The sequence below is a fragment of the Galeopterus variegatus genome, unplaced genomic scaffold, assembly GCF_000696425.1.
Source record: "Galeopterus variegatus unplaced genomic scaffold, G_variegatus-3.0.2 Scaffold13051, whole genome shotgun sequence".
Classification (NCBI taxonomy): domain Eukaryota; kingdom Metazoa; phylum Chordata; class Mammalia; order Dermoptera; family Cynocephalidae; genus Galeopterus; species Galeopterus variegatus.
This window is the reverse complement of record NW_007739162.1, coordinates 2,471-21,407: the sequence shown is the minus strand read 5'-3', so window position 1 is coordinate 21,407 and position 18,937 is coordinate 2,471. Positions and strand designations below refer to the sequence as shown.

General features: G+C 53.2%; 1 protein-coding gene across 1 annotated transcript; it reads left to right on the top strand.

The window, feature by feature from the left end:
- Positions 1–738: 738 nt before the first annotated feature.
- ISG20 (interferon stimulated exonuclease gene 20kDa) lies at positions 739–11,270 on the top strand. The gene is made up of 3 exons (XM_008563270.1): positions 739–966; positions 8,065–8,265; positions 11,103–11,270. Exons 1-3 carry the CDS (start codon positions 739–741, stop codon positions 11,187–11,189), a joined length of 516 nt encoding a protein of 171 aa, XP_008561492.1. The 3' UTR covers positions 11,190–11,270.
- Positions 11,271–18,937: the final 7,667 nt, after the last annotated feature.

Here is an 18,937-nt window from a genome sequence, read left to right as displayed (position 1 = left end):
CCAAGACCCAGCACCCCTTGCCCCCATAAAAGACCTCACAGAGTATCAGATGAGTAGTGGGTCCCAGAGGTTGTGGGACATTCCCTGCCTCCAATCCTGGGGATATTTATTCTCTGGGTGGAGGGTGAGAAAGGAAAGGAAGATGTTGCAATCCACTCCATCCATGCAGATGCGTCATCTGAGGAGGGGAGGGCAGGGGCAAAGGAGGAACAGGGGGCCTGCCGCTCTGTCAGCCCTGACTCAGGCTACAGAGCCCCTACCTGTCAGCAGCCAGGAAGTGGAGCAGCCCAGCCCACATGCCTGGCTTCCCGCCCCTGACTTTGCTTGATAACAAACTAGAAACTGAAACAGGGTCAGGATGCCTGGCTTGGGGTTAGAGATGAGTCACCGCTGAGAGCAGCTGCAGTGGCCGAGCAGTGGCAGCAGAGAGGCAGACCTGAGCTGAGGGGGCAGCGGCAGGCAGGTGAGAGTGGGAGACCAAGCCAGGGGACAGGGAGAGGGCCTCCCAGTCCCCAGGCTGCTGGCAGGACCAGCAGGCTCAGGGACCCACAGGCTGCAGAAGCCAGTGGGGGTGGGGGGTGCAGCTTCCCCTGCTGCCAGGTGGTGGTGGAGACAAAGGGCAGGGTGGGGGCTGCAGGCCGGCTGGGGGGTGGCCAAGGATGCTGGAGGTTCAGTTGACTTGTACGTGAGGCCCCCCACTGCCCCTCTCTCCAGCACGTCTGAGAGTCCCCGAGGATCATGGCAGGGAGCCTGGAGGCTGTGGCCATGGACTGTGAGATGGTAGGGCTGGGACCCTTCCGGGTGAGTGGCCTGGCTCGCTGCAGCATCGTGAACTTCTCTGGCATCGTGCTCTATGACAAGTTCATCCGGCCCGAGGGGGAAATCACCGATTACAGGACCCCAGTCAGTGGGGTCACACGCCAGCACATGGAGAGAGCCACACCATTTGCTGTGGCCAGGCTAGAGGTAAGTGAAGGGTCAGATGCCAGCCAGGCCAAGGGGGGATGGCAGACACTCCACCCCCCGCTTCCCTGGCTCCTTCCCTGGGCTCAGGATCTGTGAGCTGTGACTCCACTGTGTAAGATTCCCTGTACTTCTGTGGGAAGAAACCTGTTGTTGGTATCTCCATCACATCCCTGAGAAAGTTTCCTGCCATCAGAGAACTGTAGACTCACAGCTGGGAGCTGCCTTTGGGGCATCTGGTCCAACTTGTTGGTCTTGTAGAAACTGAGTTCCACCTGATGTCTCCCCACGCAGTGACTTGGGGTCTGCATTCCCAATCTTTCCTCTCCACCAGGCTGCCACTGGTAAGCCCTGCAGGGAAATGAGGAATGGGCCCTGGGCTGAGGCCCCCAGCAGGAGGCTCTGGCCCTCCCAGTTCTGGAGGACAGGCCAGAGCCTCCTGGGTAGAGGGCAGATGTCACTCCCAGACTAATGTTTTGGCCCTTGGTACACTGCTCAAATTTGAAGCTCAAGTTTATGGTCCCAAGATTTCCCACCTTCTTGCCCTTTAGCTTGTGATTTCCTCTCCAGGTCTAACTTTCAGTTTCTCTGAATTACTAAGCAGAAAGCAAAACTCACCCTAAAAGTGTCATCAGGGTTACTGACCGCCAGGAAGGTTCAGAAGGGCATGAAAGAGCATCTGTTTCTAGGCTGGTGGGGCGTGGCAAAGTCTGTGAAGAAATCGGGAAATTGAAGTTCTTTTTAACTGCACACACCCAGCGTGTGCCAGACTCCAGGCGCTGGAGATAAAACCGTGACAATAGCTACTGTTTACTGAGTACTCACCACACTGCTGGACACTGCCATCAGCATCGGCATATGTGAGCTCATTCACTCCCCACGAACAGCCCTGCCAGGCGGGCTCTCCGGAGCTGTTAACTCAGAGTTAAGAGGGCCAGTTGGATCCTGGCTCTGCTGCTAACCAGCTGAGTTACCTTGGGCAAGGTACTCATCCTCTCTGTACCCAGTCTCCCCATCTGTAAAAGAAAATTACAACTTTGTAAGGTTGTTACGAGGATTGAGAGAGTGCCTATATAAATACTCAAAAATGTTAACTGTTATGATTGTCTACTTTATTATTCCCATGTTACAGGTGAGGAAACTGAGGCTCACCTGAACTAAGTGTGTTAGTTTGCTAGGGCTGCTGTAACAAAGCACTACAAATTGGCTGGTATAAACAACTGAAATTTATTGTCCCACAGTCCTGGAGGCCAGGAGTCTAAGATAAAGGTGTTGGCCGGGTTAGCTCCTTCTGAGGGCAGAGAGGGAGAATCTGTTCCATGTCTCTCTCCAGGCTTCTGGTGGTTGTTGGCAATCACTGACATTCCTTGGCTTATAGAAACGTCACCCTGATCTCTGCCTTCATGTTCACATGGCATTGTCTGTGTGTGTGTGTGTCTCTGTCCAAGTTTCTTCTTTTTAAAAGGACACCAGTCTTATTGGATTAGGAGCCCACCCTCTTCCAATATAACCTCATCCTAACTTAACTAATTACATCTGGAATGACCCTATTTCCACATAAGTCACATTCTGAGGTCCTGGGGGTTAGGATTTCAACATGTGATTTTAGGAGAGTGGGGCACAATTCAACCCTGGACCTTCACAACCCTGGTGTTATCAGCACCACACTCTAACCAACTGAGCTAACCAGACAGCCGTCTTTTTAGTTTTTTTGTGTGTGTGTGGTTGGCTGGTAATGGGATCCGAACCCTGGACCTTTTTTACCTTTTTAAATATGGCTATGAGGTGATTTAAAATTACATGTGTGGGGCCGGCCTGTGGCTCACTCGGGAGAGTGTGGTGCTGATAACACCAAGGCCACGGGTTCGGATCCCACATAGGGATGGCCGGTTTGCTCACTGGGTGAGCGCGGTGCTGACAACACCAAGTCAAGGGTTAAGATCCCCTTACCGGTCATCTTTTAAAAAAAATAAAATAAAATAAAATTACATGTGTGGCTTACATATATGTAATTAAAAACATATATTTCTATTGGACAGTACTGTTCGAGAAGTATGAAGAGGATACTGGAGGAGCCCTGGGGAGGGCACAGTATATCAGGGTGGTACTGGAGAGACCCCTTGAGGCTAGTGGTATTTAAAAGGATTGCGGGAAAGTCTGTGTAAGCAGTTAAGTGGGCCATAGGGAGCCACTGAAGATTCTTTTTTTAAAAAAAAGATGACTGGTAAGGGGATCTTAACCCTTGGCTTGGTGTTGTCAGCACCACGCTCAGCCAGTGAGCAAACCAGCCATCCCTATATAGGATCCGAACCCGTGGCCTTGGTGTTATCAGCACCGCACTCTCCCGAGTGAGCCACAGGCCAGCCCCTAAGCCACTGAAGATTCTTGAGCAAGGGTAAGGCAGGATAAAAACCAGTTTTAAGAAAACTAGAGTGGGGCTACCATGGAGGAGAGAGATGAGAGTGAGCAAAGAGATGACAACAGGGAGAAGAATCAAAGGCCCTAGGGAGTAGTTAATAGGGCCTGAGTCATCTGCAGCGGACAGAGAATTGGAAAGAAGGAAATGTTAGGAAGGAGGAGACCAAAGGAGAGTCACCAAGAGGGGAAGGCAACGTAGCGAAGAGGTGGGGATCTGTTCAGGTGCTGATGGGAGGCCCAGGGACACTGCAAGGAGCTCCCCACCGAGCAGACAGGTAGACAGTATGTCCCTATCCTTTCTTCTCGTCCCCAGCCTCCCTCCCCACCTGAGTGACAGAAAGGGGTGGAAGAGCCCAGGGCAGGGAGAGGAGGCAGTAGAAAAATGCCTCTCACATTCCCTGGCCTGCACATCCAGATCTGGAAAACTGCAGTTCTCTGGATGCCCCTGAGCACTGGCCTGGGGGTCAGGACACCTCAGTCTTCATCCAGACTTGGTGCAGAAACGCTTTTGTGTCTCAGTAAGAGGTTATGCCAAGCCCAGGCCTTCAGATGGGTGACACAGAGCCCTGCCCAGACTGGAATGAGGCAGGGGTCTGAAAACCAGATAGGTCTTTGGAACCACATTTGAATTCCTGATCCATCGCTTACTGGTTTGTATGACCTTCAGCAAATTACTGAACCTTTCTGGGCCTCAGTTTCCTCATCAGTGAAAGGGAAGCAGTAATACCTCCTCCCCGGCCTCCTGTAGGTTGGATGCAGTGACATGAGCTGAGAACCTAAGCATATTGCCTGGCCCATGCTGATCTTCACTAAATGTGCCCATGGAGAGAGAAGGGGAGAAACCCAGAGTACACATCCCAGTCCCCTTTCCAACTTCCCTTGAGAATTGCGGTCTTAGATGCTGAGCCCCCATTTCCTGCCTGCTGTGCCTAGTATGCTTGCTGCCAATCTCTCCTACCCTGCTGCCAGAGAAACATTCCCCAGCCCTGCTCAGATAACAGACACCCCCTCATTCAAATACCTTCCAGAGCTCCCGTTGCCTGGCAGTCATGGCTCTGCAAACTCGTCTACCTTTCCTGCCTTCTCTCATAGCTCAGCCATTGCCCACCCTGTTGTCCACCCAAACCCTACTTTTCCCTGTTCCCCGTCCTTGTCTAGAGATGCTACCATTCTGGCAGCCCCAGGCCAGAGGAGTCCTTTCTGATGCCCTCCCCTAGTAGTTTTAATTCAGTAGGTCTGGAATAGGGCCTAGCCCTCTGGATTTTTGGGTCAGGCACACTTGGGAAATGCATGGAAATAGAGTGGAAACACAGAGGAAGAAGTGTGCAGGCAGAAAGCCACAACCAGGCCTGTCATTTCCCTGCTGTGTGACTGTGGTACACACTGCTTTGTGCCCCCTCTCCCTGTTGGTCACAGGGTATGACAATCCCCACCTTGTAGGGGCTATATTTCCGATTCCAGAAATCTTCACTGAGTGCCATCATTGGCTTGGCAGAGCTCTCTGTCCCTAGGTTCTCAGTAGGTGATAAAAATAACAACTATAATAATAACAGGGTCAGGTGGATCCAGACACTGCATCTCACCTTTCAGCTTACTAGCTGCGTGCCTGGGCAAGACCCTTAACCTCTCTGATTCTCAACTCCCTTCTCTGTAAAACGGAACTAAGAATAATCTTGTCGAGGAGCCTCATGGTGAGATAAGGAAAGTGCCTGGCACTGTGGAGATCAATAAATGCCCCTCCTCCCACTTAACTTCTTCCAGGAATTTGAGAGATGCCACCCCCTGTGGCGAAGTCAGACACACCTGTCTGGAGACACTGAGTCAGGGTAGGTCCCATAACCCTGAGGCCCAGCCTGCACGCACCTCCCCACCCCCTCCCTGGGCTCCAGCAGCTCCCCCTACTCCTGCCCTCCCCAGCCCTGTCTCAGAAAGTTGGTGGAGCCCTGGCTGCTAATGGGCCACTCAAGCTTCACCAGCACAGGCCCACACCTTACAAATGAGAAAACTGAGGCTCAGAGAGGGTCTTTGACATCCCTGAGGCCACAAAGCAAGTGCCAGCAGTCTTTCCCTGGCCAGTGCCCAGCATCTTTATCCTGAAGGGTTGTTGGTGTTGCTCTGCTAAACAGATGTTCTCTTCTTTCCCTTCTTTTGCTTGTCTACCCCCTTATTTCATTTGTCTCATCATGAGTCCATGGTGCCTAATGTAACCCCCTTCCTGTCCCCCCAGGGACTCTTGGGCTCGGGAAGTGATGAATTTTCCAGGAATCCACATCACAATGACTTGGCCCTCTTATATCTGGGACCGGCTGTGGCTGTCTCTGGTATGGTAGACAAGTTCCTTCAGGGCTTTGTGGGTCCTGGGCCTAAGCCAGGCTCCTAGATGGAGAAACGTAAAGAATGTTAGCAAGAAAAGGCACATGACCCACAGCCACCCCGCACAACCACAACCCCCCACTGCATGCTGAGCCAGTGCCAGCACCGTTTCCTCCACACGGACAATTCCCCTCAAGCTGCTGCTCTGAGCTCATGTGTCCTGTTGTCATCTCTTAGTGTGACCCCCAAAACAGAAACACCACACTTGTTAGAGATGCAGAATCCTGAGCCCTGCCCCAGAGCGGCATTCCGCAGGTGACTCCGAAGCCCATTAGGTGTGAGAAGCGCTGGTGTATTTCTGGAGTGGTGCTCCGTCGCCCTTTCAGTGTGCTCTCCCCAGTCCCCTAAGTTGAACACAGGCTGCTTCTGGAGAAGGCCTCCAACAAAATCGTGTGAATAGCAGAGCGAGCTGGTGAAATTGCCTGTTAACAGTGGATGGACAGACCCTGCTTCCTACACTGTGACCGTGGACAAGCCTGGTTTCCTGTGGTCACCGAGGGAAAACATATTAGAGTGACCACAGGATATCTCAGGAAGCCACCAGCCATCTAGAAGGAAAAGCAGGACATAGGGAAGGTGTTAGCTATCCAGAAGGCTCTTTCCCGGGGCACAGACTAAGATCATGGGCTGCACACAGAGAGATAAAGGCTGTCAGAGAGCTGTCCAAAGCGGGCCTCAAATTATGAGCTGCTCCTCAGCCTGCGCTTGGTGCAGCTCACCCTGTTTACTATTAAGCCCCCTTCCCATTCTCTTTGACAGCAGTCAAGTGAAGAAAGCTGACAGCCACTGTGGCTAGAGCACCGGAGGCTGTCCATGTGGGAGGGGACGCTGGGCTAGGGGCACTGTTGGGCCGCCCCCACAGCTCGGCCGCTGGGCTGGGGGAGGCCTGGAGCTGTCCTGCTTTTCCAGCTTAGCGTGGTGATCAGGAGCAGGCACTAGAGCCAGACCACTGGCTTTGAAGCCTGGCTCTGCCATTAACTAGCTGTGTGACTGTCCCAGTTATCTAATAGTGCTTAGCAAATCACCCCAAAACATAGTGGTTAAACAATGTCAATATTTATTTTGCTCATGCAGCTGCGATCTGGGGAGGGCGTGGCAGGCAGGGACAGCTGTTCAGCTGAGGCATCTTGAAGGCTGGGGCTGGAATCATCTAGAAGTTCGCTCCCCCACTGTCTGGTGGCTGGTGCTGGGCTTCCCCAGGCACGTCTCTCTATCTCTGTGTGGCCTCTCCCTATGTTTTCTCGGCATGGTGGCTTGGGGGTGGGTGAAGTTCTTACATGTCAACTCAAGGCTCCCAGGATTCTAGCCCCAGAGAGAAATCAGAAGTCACAGAGGCCAGCCCATATACAAGAGGAGAGGAATTAGATCCCATCTTTTTTGAGAGGAGCATCAGGGGATTTGCAAACTTTTTTTTATAATCATCAGAGTAACCTTGGGAAAATCACTTCTCTATGCTTTAGTTTTTTCATTTGTAAAATTTGGTTAAATACAGCCTTCCCTTCTCACTGTATGAGTTTTCTATGACTGCTGTAACAAAGCCATCAACTTAGCAGTTTAAAGCAACACAAATTTAATATTTTACAGTTATGTAGTCAGAAGTTCAACATGGGCCTCACTGAGCCAAGGTCAAGGTGCCAGCTAGCCTGGATTCCTTCTGGAGGCTCTGGAGGAGAATCTATTCTCTTGTCCTTTCTGGATTCTAGAGGCCGCCTGAATACTTTGACTAATGACCCCTTCCTCCTCCAAAGACAGCCACAGCATGTCACGTTCTTCTCACATGGAACCACTCTGACCTCCACACATGACTCTTGTGATTATGTTGGGTCCATCCAGATAATCCAGGAAATATCTCTATTTTAAAGTCATCTGATTAGCAATCTCAAGTCTACCTGCAACTTTAATTCCCCTTTGCCATGTGACATATTCTCAGGTTCTGGGGATTAGGATGTGGACATTTGGGAGGTCATTATTCTGCCTGCCACAATACGGTTGTTGAGAAAATTAAACAATATAATATATATGATGTATTTTGATGCATACTTGGCCCTTGGCTATTACACATCTGAGCAGCTGAGGGAGTCTGGGGTCTTCAGCACAGGCCTAAACTGTTAAGTGTGAAGAGGGACCTAGTCCAGTTGCCTCTTTTCATAGATGATATGTTTGAAACCCAGAGAGGGATGATGATTTGCCCAGGGTCACACAGCAAGTCTAGGAGGGGCTGCCCCCTGCCATCCCTGTGACTGCACCAAGTTGCCCCAGACCCCCAGAGGACCCTAGGTGATTATGTGGGGTGTGTGTCTTCCTGGCCAGATCCTACAGCTCCTGAAAGGCAAACTGGTGGTGGGTCATGCCCTGAAACACGACTTTGAGGCGCTGAAGGAGGACATGAGCGGCTATGCCATCTATGACACATCCACCGACCGGCTGCTGTGGCAGGAAGCCAACCTGGGCCACTGCAGGCGCGTCTCCCTGCGCGTGCTGAGTGAGCGCCTCCTCCACAGGCGCATCCAGGTGAGGGCCTCCTCCTCCTCCTCCCCAGGCTGGGGCCCCTTGGGTGGCCCCAGGCCTCCAGGACTCTTTCAAAACCCCCAGTGCAAATATTTGGTGCAAAGACTTTCTGTTCCTCTACTCTTGAGAAACTGTGTGCTTGTGAGAGAGGGAGCGTGTCTTTGTTTGGACTTCCTGAGACAAGGATCAGAGTGCAGAGGTTTGAAGGGTGACCCCAGGACACACGCTTGTAGATGGAGGATGAGGGTAGGGAAGCAAAAGCATCCCCCAAAAGTTTGTTTTTGTTTGTTTAAACCAAGCCAGTTACTCCATGGGAAATAAAGCTTAATCCCACTGCAGAACTCTGGGAATTGGTGTAAAGCACACCCCTCGGACGCGGCCCACGGTAGGGTCCAGGGAGCTGGGTGGGGTGGTTATGTACCAGTTTCCACCAGGCATCAGTTGTTGCTGCTCCTGGGTGCTAGTTCCTCAGCTCTTCTGGCTGGTGGGCCAAGCAGGCACCTGCAAAGCCGGCAGGTAAGGGTGGATGTGGGAGGTGGGAGTTCACCCAGCTGGGAAGGGCAGAGGGAGGCCAGCTGGACACTAGGAGCTGGGACTGCAGACGGGGTCCTCCAGGCCAGCAGCTCCTTATTAAGCACCTGCTCCATGCCAGGCTGGGCCAGATGCTGGGATGCAGGTGAGCAAGACCTGTCCCTGTCCTCGGTAAACTCTTGATTGGTGAAAGGTGGCCCATAATCAGATCATCAGCGTGCATTTTGGGGAGTGTGTGAGGGAGGAAGGGCAGTGCCCTGGGCGAGGGATGAAGGGTGGAGCTGGTGGCACAGGTGACCAGATCTGAATGAAGTTTCAAGAGTGAGTCTTAGTCAAGGAGGGCAGGAGGGGAGTACATGGTGGGAGTCATGAGCCAAAGCTTGCGGTATGGGGGACTGCTTGGCTGGGTGAGTGGGCTTGGAGCATGGAGCCCCTCCCCTTGCTGGTAGGAATTGTGTCCAAAGCAGGGAATGGGCCCAAGTCTGGGCCTCTCTGTTACCCCATGGCACAACAGACCAGTCTGGGCTTTTCTTGAAGCCCTTGTCACTCTGTGGCTTTCAGTGTGGGGCCTTGTTCTGGGGGCTTCAGCCTGAGCCATGGCCCCTCTCAGGCTCTGTCCCCTCTTCCCTGGTTGTTCCAGGGACTCAGCTCCCATCCTACCCCAGCAGCTCCCACTGCATTGATGTCCCCAAAAACCAGCCCCCAAGCCCTCCTGCATTTGGATGGGATGCTACTGATCACTGCAACCAGACAGACCCATAGGACACAAGGCACTAACGTGGGGGATTGTCACAGTTGGGTAAAGAGAATAAAATGGCATTCTGTGGACTCCCCACCCCAAACCACCAGTTCAGTAGGCTGAGCACACAGGAAAGGGAAGGGCCTTCCTGTTCATCAAACTCCCTGGGGGTGCTGGGCACTTGCCATTGTCTCATTTCATCCTCGAAGGCAGGTGTGATTGGGCCCATTTTACAGAAAAGGAAACAGAGGCCCAGGGAGGAAAAGTGGCTTGACCATGTTCACAGAGTTCATAGGCAGGGGAGCAGGGATTCAAACCTGGTTTGTCAGATTCCACATCTGGGGCTTTCCATCTCCCCACACTGGTGAGCAGAGAAGGATGCTCATGCCATCTCCTGCTTCTGTCCTCAGCTTGCTTCTCCACAGAGTGGCAGAGTGTATAATCTCTCTGTGCCTTGGTTTCCTCATCTGTCGAGCAAGGGTGATATAAGGCACCCAGCACAGCAGCCGGGGCAGCACCACGCGACCTGCTCGCTTATTAACAATACAGAGTAAAACTGACAACAAGAAAAAGCTCTTCGGAGCTTGGCTGCCCCATCAGGAGTCCATAACATCTAGTCTGGAATGTCTGGAAAAGGAGCCTTTGTGAGGAAAAGAAGGCCTCTCTGGACAGAGGACACCAAGAAAATGCAGACAGGCCTAAGCAGCCCCGCTGGGCCCCATGCTGGATCCCACCGGGACGTCACGACCTGGCTGGGAACGTGAAGGGAGGTGCGAGCTCACTGCAGTGAATTTGCCTGGCATGGTGTGCTCTTTGGGATAGAAATCCCAGCTCCACCGTCTGTTTCACTCTTGATGAAACGGGGAAGCAATCGTATCCAGCTCAGAGGGTTTAATGAGATAGCACTGAGCCTACTGCTCAGCTCAGAAAGAGGTGGCAACTAAGTGTCCCTTCTCCCTTGAATGAACTGAGTGGCTTCCTCTGACTCTCCTGGGCACCTGCCCCCATAAAGCCTAGACCCCCTAGCACAGCATTCAAGGCCTTTGTGATGGGTCCCAGCCCCCCACCCCTCCATCACCGTCTCTCCTATCCCCTTGGTGGAGCTCTTATTTTAGCTGCACACACCCTCCATGTTTCCCAAATGCTTGCCACGGGTGCTCTCCGCATACTAATGGCCTTTCCCATGTCCCTAGCTGGAGTCCCTCGCTCCTTTCTTGGTATCCTGGAGCTCCTTCTTGGAGCTGTTTCAGCTGCTCTGAGTGTCTGACAGCAAGTCTGCTGCGATCTCCACCATTGTAAGCGCCCTGAGGAAACAGCTGTTTCTCAGGATGCTAGATTTTGTGCCCAGGACTAGTGCCTCTGGCCCCGTGGGTGAAAGTGAGGAAGCCAGGCCAGCTCCAGCCACGTGCTGTGTCTTCCAAGTCCAGGATGTCAGAGGCCTCAGGGAAACTCCTAACCACTGACCCACCTTGGGGCCCTGGAAATTGGGGTGTGAGCAGAGAAGGCCCGGTTCACTGGGTCTCTGGATTCAGCCTCACCCCGAGTCCCCACTCTGTACATGTGTCTGCAGAACAGCCGACATGGACACAGCTCGGTGGAAGACGCGAGGGCGGCGATGGAGCTCTACCGAATCTCCCAGCGACTTCGAGCCCGCTGAGGGCTGCCCCTTCTGGCCGTATGGGACCAAAGCTCAACCCAGCTCCTTCCTTAGGAACTAGAGGCTTTCATCTCTTCAAGACAGCAACTCCCCTGCTTTTGGAAAATGCATTTTTAATAGTAAAATGGCTCAATATTTTCTCTACTTTTTTGTTGGATCCTCTTCTTGTCTTTTCTTTTTTTTCTCTCTGAGCCAGATGAGTGGTGGACAGGACACAGTTCACATGATGTTGACAGAGGGTGAAGACTTATGCCCGGGGAGGGGGGGATGTCAATTTCCTTAATGTCTTGAATCCTGTGGGTCCAAGAAGAAGCTTTGGAATCTAAGTGGCTTGTGAATTAATAACCCCTCCTCTTGCCTCCCTTTTCCTGTCACCCAGAGGAGTAGCTTTATTTTCTGGGGTGGCACCCAGCTCAGAGGTTCATTCATCTCTTTTTTTTTTGTCCTTTTTGAGACTGGCCGCACCGCACTCAGCCAGTGAGTGCACCGGCCATCCCCATATAGGATCTGAACCCGCGGCGGGCGCACTGCTGTGCTCCCAGCGCCACACTCTCCCGAGTGCGCCACACTCTCCCGAGTGCGCCACGGGCTCGGCTCCATTCATCTCATCTTGAGGCTGGTGCCACAGCACTCGTGAGCTTCAAAACAAAGGTACAGGAAGTGTGATGGGTGTCACCACTGGTGACCTTGAGCTAGTCACCCCTCCTGTCTAAGTTCGTTTTGTGCTGCTGTAACAGAATACCACACACTGGGTCATATATAATGAACAGAAATTTATTTCTCACAGTTCTGGAGGCTGGGAAGTCCAAGATCAAGGCATCGGAATCTGGTGAAGGCCTTTTTGCTGCATCACCCCATGGGGGAAGGTGAGGGTGGCAGGGAGAGGGGGATGTCCTAGCTTAAGCACCCACCAAGTGTCAATAAGTAATTCTTATTCCCTGGATCACCTGCAGATCTAGGGGACCCCAGGGAAAGCAGCTGCACTCTGTTCTGAGGGCCTGGCTCTCTGTGGGAGAAGGGTCTGGACCACAGCTGTTCTTGCTCATTAGAATCAACTGTGGAGTCCTTTTTTAATCTGCACTTGGGTCCCACTTCAGACCCACTACACCAGAATCACTGGGGTAGGGCTCAGGCATCTGTTAGTTTTTTAACCTCCACAGGTGATTCTGCTCCCAGGACATCTCAGTCACCTGAGGCACTTTCTAAGCAATCCCAGTATCTGAGCTCAGTGTTCTTAGCTAGAGCAGGCATTGATATCACCTGGAGGATGCTGGGCCCACCACCAGAGTTTCTAATTCAGCAAGTCTGGGGTGGAATGCAATAATATGCATTTCTAACAAGTTCCCCACCGATGCTGATGGTCCGGGGACCACGCTTTGAGGAGCACTGCCTAAGCATCAGGTGATTATAATGTGCAGCCACAGTTGAGAGCCACTGGCCCGTGGGTGGCTGAGTGCCACCAGGTGGGCTTGGTCACTGGTCCAGCCTGTCCTTCTGCTGTCTCCCTTGGCTGCCTGCTCATCAGAGAAAGATCTGCAGCTCTGCAGAATGAGTCCTAAATAGTTCTACTGCACAGACGAGGGACTCAGGTAAGGTTAAAGACCCAAGGGATTCCAGTCCAGACCTGCCTGACCCCAAACTCAAGTCCTCTTCCCTCAGACTTTTTACAATGGCAGTACCTCCCATCTGTGCCTCTGACCTCTGGGAATCTGGAGGGCTCCTTCCCACATCTGGGAGGGAGCAGCGTTCTCTCCTGCCCTGTCCCCCAAGTGTCAGGGTCATGATCAGCTCTCTATTGCTTTTTGATTTTTTAGGAACCTTCGAAGTTGCTGGGTGTGTGGCCTTGTCTGGCTGTGACTGGCCACCAGGTGGTGCCCTTGGGCTATCTGTGGGCCAGCTGCCTCGCAGGCAGAACCAGCCTGAGAAACACTTTGGGATGAGGTGTGAGGGGCAGTGTCTTCAAAAATGCCTAGCGGGCTGCTCAAGGGACCCTCTAGGCTATCGTCACTCAGCCACAGAAGCTGAGGCTCAGAGAGGGGCTGGGACAGTGATGCAGCCTGAACTAGGAGGTGACCCCAGGCTCACCAACTCCCACCCCAAGGTCCTGTCCACAGCTTCAGACTTCCTTGAAAAGAGAGACAAACCAGGATTCCAAGAGGCAGAGCATTCCCAAAAGAAATCTCTAACCTGATTTCCTGCTTCAGGCTGTGATGCTTGGGTGCCCAGAGGAGAGAGAGAACCTGCACCTCCCCCACCTCCCAGGTGTCAGAGGGGAGGGTTAGGACCCCACAGGGCGGCAGGTGCTTTTGGTCCTGGCCCAGTCACGCCCCACTCCCTGTGCAGCCAGTTTTTTGTTGAGTGAAAAACACAGACATTGAAGACTCTAGAATGAGCACAAGCTTTAGGGTCAGGCTAACCTGGGCTGAGGACCTGAAATGAATGATGACAGGTGAGTGTCTCCCTTGCATGAGGCTCAGTGTCCCCATCCATCAGGTGGGCTTTCCCACCGCGGGGCTGAGGAGAGGATTGAGATCTTGTACACAGGGTGCCTAGCAGCCCCGAAGGACTGAAAAACAGCATCTATTCTGACCATAACAAAAATAAAGAGCAGCCTCTGGGCTGCCCCTCTAGAATCCTGGACTAGCTGGGCCTGCAAATGTCGGGTCCATTCTGATGAAGTTTTAGAGGATCAGGAAGGGAAGATGATGTTAATTGAGTGGCTGTTTTGTAGCTAGTTCTGCACTCAATGTGTCATACACATAATCTTATACAGTCCTCCAGGAACCCTGGTTATTAATTTCCCATCTTACCAATAATGAAACCAAGCCCAGTTCCTAAGCCCAAGCTCTGTTATCCCCAGCAGACCCACTCATGGTGTCCTGGAGCAGCCCCTCAAGAAGGAGACCAGGTAAATACCCAGGAGCCAGCTCTTACCTCGTGGCTAGGCTCATCCCGGGCAACTTCCACTTCAGCCTCCTCATTTGTGAAATGGGAATGTTAGTCCCAACTCTTGGAGCTATCATGGAAATAAATGGGACCAGAGAAGTGAAACTACTTTGACATCTGTCCCACTCTGCATAGGCATCAGGTGGGATCTCATTCCCGCAGATGCCACTCTCTCCCAGTGCTGCCCTCAGTTCTGAAAAGTATGAGTCAGAGCCCACCCCAGGCACGCAGGGAGGAGGTGAAGCTGGGCTTCTTAGACCGCCTCGCCTTCCGGTCTCTTCTTCCCAAACCCTTTAGCTCCCCCAGGTTAGCTTCCTGCCTCCACCTCCCCCATACCCACTGCTGCGGCATTCTTCCCTGGGCCCACCCTCCTGGACCAGGGGAGGGGGGCATCTCGCTTTGTCCCTTCTCTCTCAATTCACAGTGCCCTTGTGCTGGGTGCCCAATCCAGGCTCTAGACACCTGGGATGACTATCTCTGTCCCAGGGCAGTAGGGCACTGTCCATGACGGTCAGAGCCAGTCTCAGGAGACCATGATAGATCCCGGCATTATGGCAGCAAGGAGGAAGGGCAGTGTTGTGGTTTCCAGCCCAGCGGGAACTCTTGTCTGTAACTCGGACAGGGCCGGCAGCTCATCTGGTCTCACTGAGCCCACGGAAGAGTCTGTTGTCTTACAAGGTCCTGCCTCCTCCTGCTGTCCCAGGTGGACCTGCAGGGCGGAGCCCTGGGGGCGCCTGCCCTGTTGAAGTGGGCAGTTGCCATCCAGCCCCAGCTAACGGTGGCCATGCAGAAATGCTGGCCAGTGGGCACATCTTCGGGGCTGTGTCTGGCCCACAGGCCACCAGTTTGAGACCTAAGCTTCAGTCTCCCTCCCAGCCGATACCTGGCTCCTTTCAACTGGGGGCCATCCACCCTTGGCCTGGATGTGTCTAATGACAGAAAATTAACCATCTCAAAAGACTCCTCAGAGGGTTGGGCCCTTGACTTATGCACAGCAGGGTTACCCCCTAAAACACCATCCATGATAAATCCAATCCCACTTTGACCTGGTGACCTGTCACATCTTCAGATGGTTTCCATGTTCCCCTCCTCTACTCAGAGTCTTTGACTTTCCAGGTTCAATGTCACTAATGTTTTCCTGTTATGTGGAGCCCCTCCCTATTTCCCCTCTGCCCCACCACAGCTGACCCACCACCCACCCCAACACCCTGGTTCCTCTGTCCCTTCTCTTCCCACTTCGCCAAGCCCCACTCTCAGTGGATCCTTAACAAATGGGGAAAAGGTAGGAAGAGAACCAGGACCCAACCGAGCCTAAGGGAAGAGCAGCATCCTCCCTCCAGCCCAGGGCTGGTGGGAAGACCCAGAGGCACTGGGCACAGGAGTCACCCCCTGCCACCTAACCCTGAAGGCATCAAGGAGGATGTGAGGGATGGCTGGAAATGACCGTCTAAAAATGGCCCTGCCTCGTTGAACACACCTGAGTCACCTCTGAGTCAGACCCAGACTCCAGGGCCAAGGAGAGAGGGGATTGGAAAGGCCACCCTGCCCCCTCGAGCCCCTCCTCTGCCCGGCCCAGCCCAGCTGAGTGGAGAAAAGTGCTTCTATTCAGGGAAGAAATCCTTCCAGCGTGCCCTGAACTGCTGGATGTCTCAGGCACAGCCCGGCCCCTGCTCCGTCACCACCTCCACCCCATCTTGTCTCCGAGGGTGTCGAGCCAGGCCAGTCCCGGTTCCAAGAGTGGTAACTAACGCTGCCCAGCTTCCTGCCCGGCGTGCTGTGGGCTGGGCTGGGCTCCGCGGCCAAGAGGCTTACTCACCGGTGGAACAATTTCTCCTCTATATGGAAAGAACATGTGCTTTTCCTGCCGGGGGATGAGAGGGTTTTGAGTAGCTTTGCCGAGACGTGGAGGAAAAAGCGAAAGCTGACCTGGCCCCCAGCACCCTGACTTCCAGTGATGTGTGTTTTGTGGCAGAACACGGGTCCCTGGTTTTAGGAAACTGAGCTAATCCCCTCTCTCGGAGCTGGATGTCCTCAGCTCCTCGTTCCCCCACAGTTAGGGCCAGACAGAGGGAAAGGGGACGGACTCAGCTCTGCCGGCCAGTCCCTGCTTGGCCTCCACGGTCCCCTGTGCTCTCCAGGGGGGATGGAGCCACTCTGCTTGACTGACCCCTACCCAAGACCTTCCATTCAGCAGAAGAGCTCAGGCCGAGGAGGAGGCTGGTCGGGCCTGGCCCAGGGGCAGATTTAAAGTAAACGTTCTCCCTCTTTGAGCTGGTATCTTTCCTCCACCAGACATGAAAAGATGAATTCAGCGGCAAAGGCGGACACTCTTCTGAAATGAGGAAACCCCAGGAGCCTGGGCCATGGTGCAGCCGAGGGAAAGGGTGGGGCGTGGCTGATGCTTTCTGGCTGGGTGATCCCGAGCAGTACCCCCACCCCCTTCCCCCAGCGAGTCTCTGGTTTCCGATTTGTAGATTGGGGTAATAATAACTGCCTCCTAGGGTTAGTGTGGGGATCAGAGACATGTGCTGGGCACAGAGGGAATGCTCAGTAATAGGGAGCCATCGGCTTCTCTCTGGGTGGGAGGCTGGCTGCTGGAGTGGGGTGGGGGAGCGCCAGCCTGGAAACACTTGGTACAGACCACCTGTTTCTGGGTCCTCCAGGAGGGTGGCAGCTTTCGTCCTAGCCCTGTCGTACTTGCCCCTTAGGCTGTGATTGGAAGACACTCTGACTCAGCAAATCCCGCGTCCTGTTGTGTTGCGAGGGACCCAGCACTGAGAAAACAGTCACCAGTTGAGTTGGAAGTTCTCGTGGGAAACCTCTTGAACTTGGGGCTCCCCTTCTCTTTACCCTCAAGTCCAAAAAGTATCTGGGTTTCTGGTCCGGGCTTCTGGGCTAAAGTCGTATCCTTTGGGCTGTGTGTCGAGGGTGGCTGCCAAAGGGAGCTGGGGATGGAATGGGCAGAGGATACAGGGGAGGGGCCTAGGTGATGTCATATAAAAGAGCTGAAAGCGTGGGTGACTTCCCGTCCCTAGAGGTCGAGCATGAGCTAGTGATAGGGGCCAGGAGCACTGGTCCCCACTGGAAGGTAAGGGTGGCACAACATGTGCCCTTCACTCACACACACCCCAAAGTTGAAGGACACGTTTTGCTGAGAAATTCCCAGTTGAAGCGAGAGTCTTCCTGCCCACAGCTGGCAGGGGTAAGCAAGGGACATGACGCTGGTGTCCCCTGAAGACAGCTGCTCCCCAGACACATTGGTCAGCTACAACGTGTGCAGCTGAAAGCATAAGTCCTGGCCATATGTGCCTTCCACTGCACTGTGTGACCCCATCAGAGCCCCAGGCAAGGCAGTTCCGCCCCGTTTGCACACAGCGGGACCTTCGTGTAATCACACCCACACTCCCGGAAAGGCCACCGTCAGGACAGAGCCCCTCTGGACACACTCTGACTCAGCAAATCCTGCGTCCTGTTGTGTTGCGAGGGACCCAGCACTGAGAAAACAGTCACCGGTTGAGTTGGAAGTTCTCGTGGGAAACCTCTTGAACTTGGGGCTCTTCTTCTCTTTGCCCTCAAGTCCAAAAAGTATCTGGGTTTCTGGTCCAATTCCAACAATAAAAACCTGTTTGATCTCGGGCAGGCTGGCTCACTCCTCTGAGCCCCTCTCAGGCAAGCTGAGTCTCTGAGAGCCTCTCCAGTTTTGAGACCCCTCCAGGATGAGAGGATCAGTGCCCACCTCAGAGGGTGGTTACGGCTGCTCACTCCTCTGAGCCCCTCTCAGGCAAGCTGAGTCTCTGAGAGCCTCTCCAGTTTTGAGATCCCTCCAGGATGAGAGGATCAGTGCCCACCTCAGAGGGTGGTTATGGCATCAGGTAGTGCCTGGCTCATAGCAAGTGCTCAAAAGACAATAGCTATTTGTGTTATTAATATTGTACTCCACTCAATGCACATTTACCCAGCATCTCTTGTGTGCCCTGGGCTGTCCTAGGCCCTGGGGCACAAGGATGAGGAAGAACTGGCTGCTGCCCCCATGCCGCTCATAGTCCCCACCCCCACCCCTGCCCAGCTGACCCCCTTCATGATCAGAGCTGTAAGGGCCNCGGGCCCCTGCGCTGCACCAGTGAGTGAAGGAAAAGAGATGGAGGGAAGGATGAAAGGAGGGATGAATTCATTCTTATCCACTATCAGGATAAGAGGTCATGTGTTTCATCTAAACATTCTTTTCTCCTTTAGCTTTGCCCCATCTAACAGAGTTATCTTCCTTCTCTGAGCATGTGTGTACACACGTCAGCATAGTATAAGACACAAATAATACACAGGCCAACATCTGCTGAGGGCTTACTATGCATCGGGCACAGTTCTAGGTGCCTTATATGTATTATCTCATACGTAGTAGGACTGTTATTTTATGAATGAGGAAGTTGAGGCACAGAGAGGTTAAGGAACTTGTCCAAAGTTATTCAGGGATTAAGTGGGAGATCCAGGACTTGAATTCATATTAAGGCAAAAGATGCTTGGGAATCACTCACCCATGTAGAGGAACTGACTAGTCAGGTCTCTTCTGTGTGGTGCTGGTAACACCAGGGTCACGGGTTTGGATCCCTGTACCAGCCAAACAAACAAACAAACAAAACCCACACGTAAAATAATCTCTTCTCCTTCTATAGCAGCACAAGTCCTCATCCCTGGATGGAGATGAAAGTATCCCAGGCCAAAATAGGAGAGCTAGGGCCAGGACTCAGGGGTCCTACTTTCAGCACCAAGCAATAGGAAATGGCATTTGACCAATATTTTTTGGCGTC

Coding starts and splice junctions, on each gene's coding strand:
- ISG20 (XM_008563270.1), top strand. CDS start 739: ATGGCAGGGAGCCTGGAGGCTGTGGCCATGGACTGTGAGATGGTAGGG. Junction 967..8,064: donor TTGCTGTGGCCAGGCTAGAG/GTAAGTGAAGGG, acceptor CTTCCTGGCCAG/ATCCTACAGCTCCTGAAAGG. Junction 8,266..11,102: donor TCCTCCACAGGCGCATCCAG/GTGAGGGCCTCC, acceptor ATGTGTCTGCAG/AACAGCCGACATGGACACAG.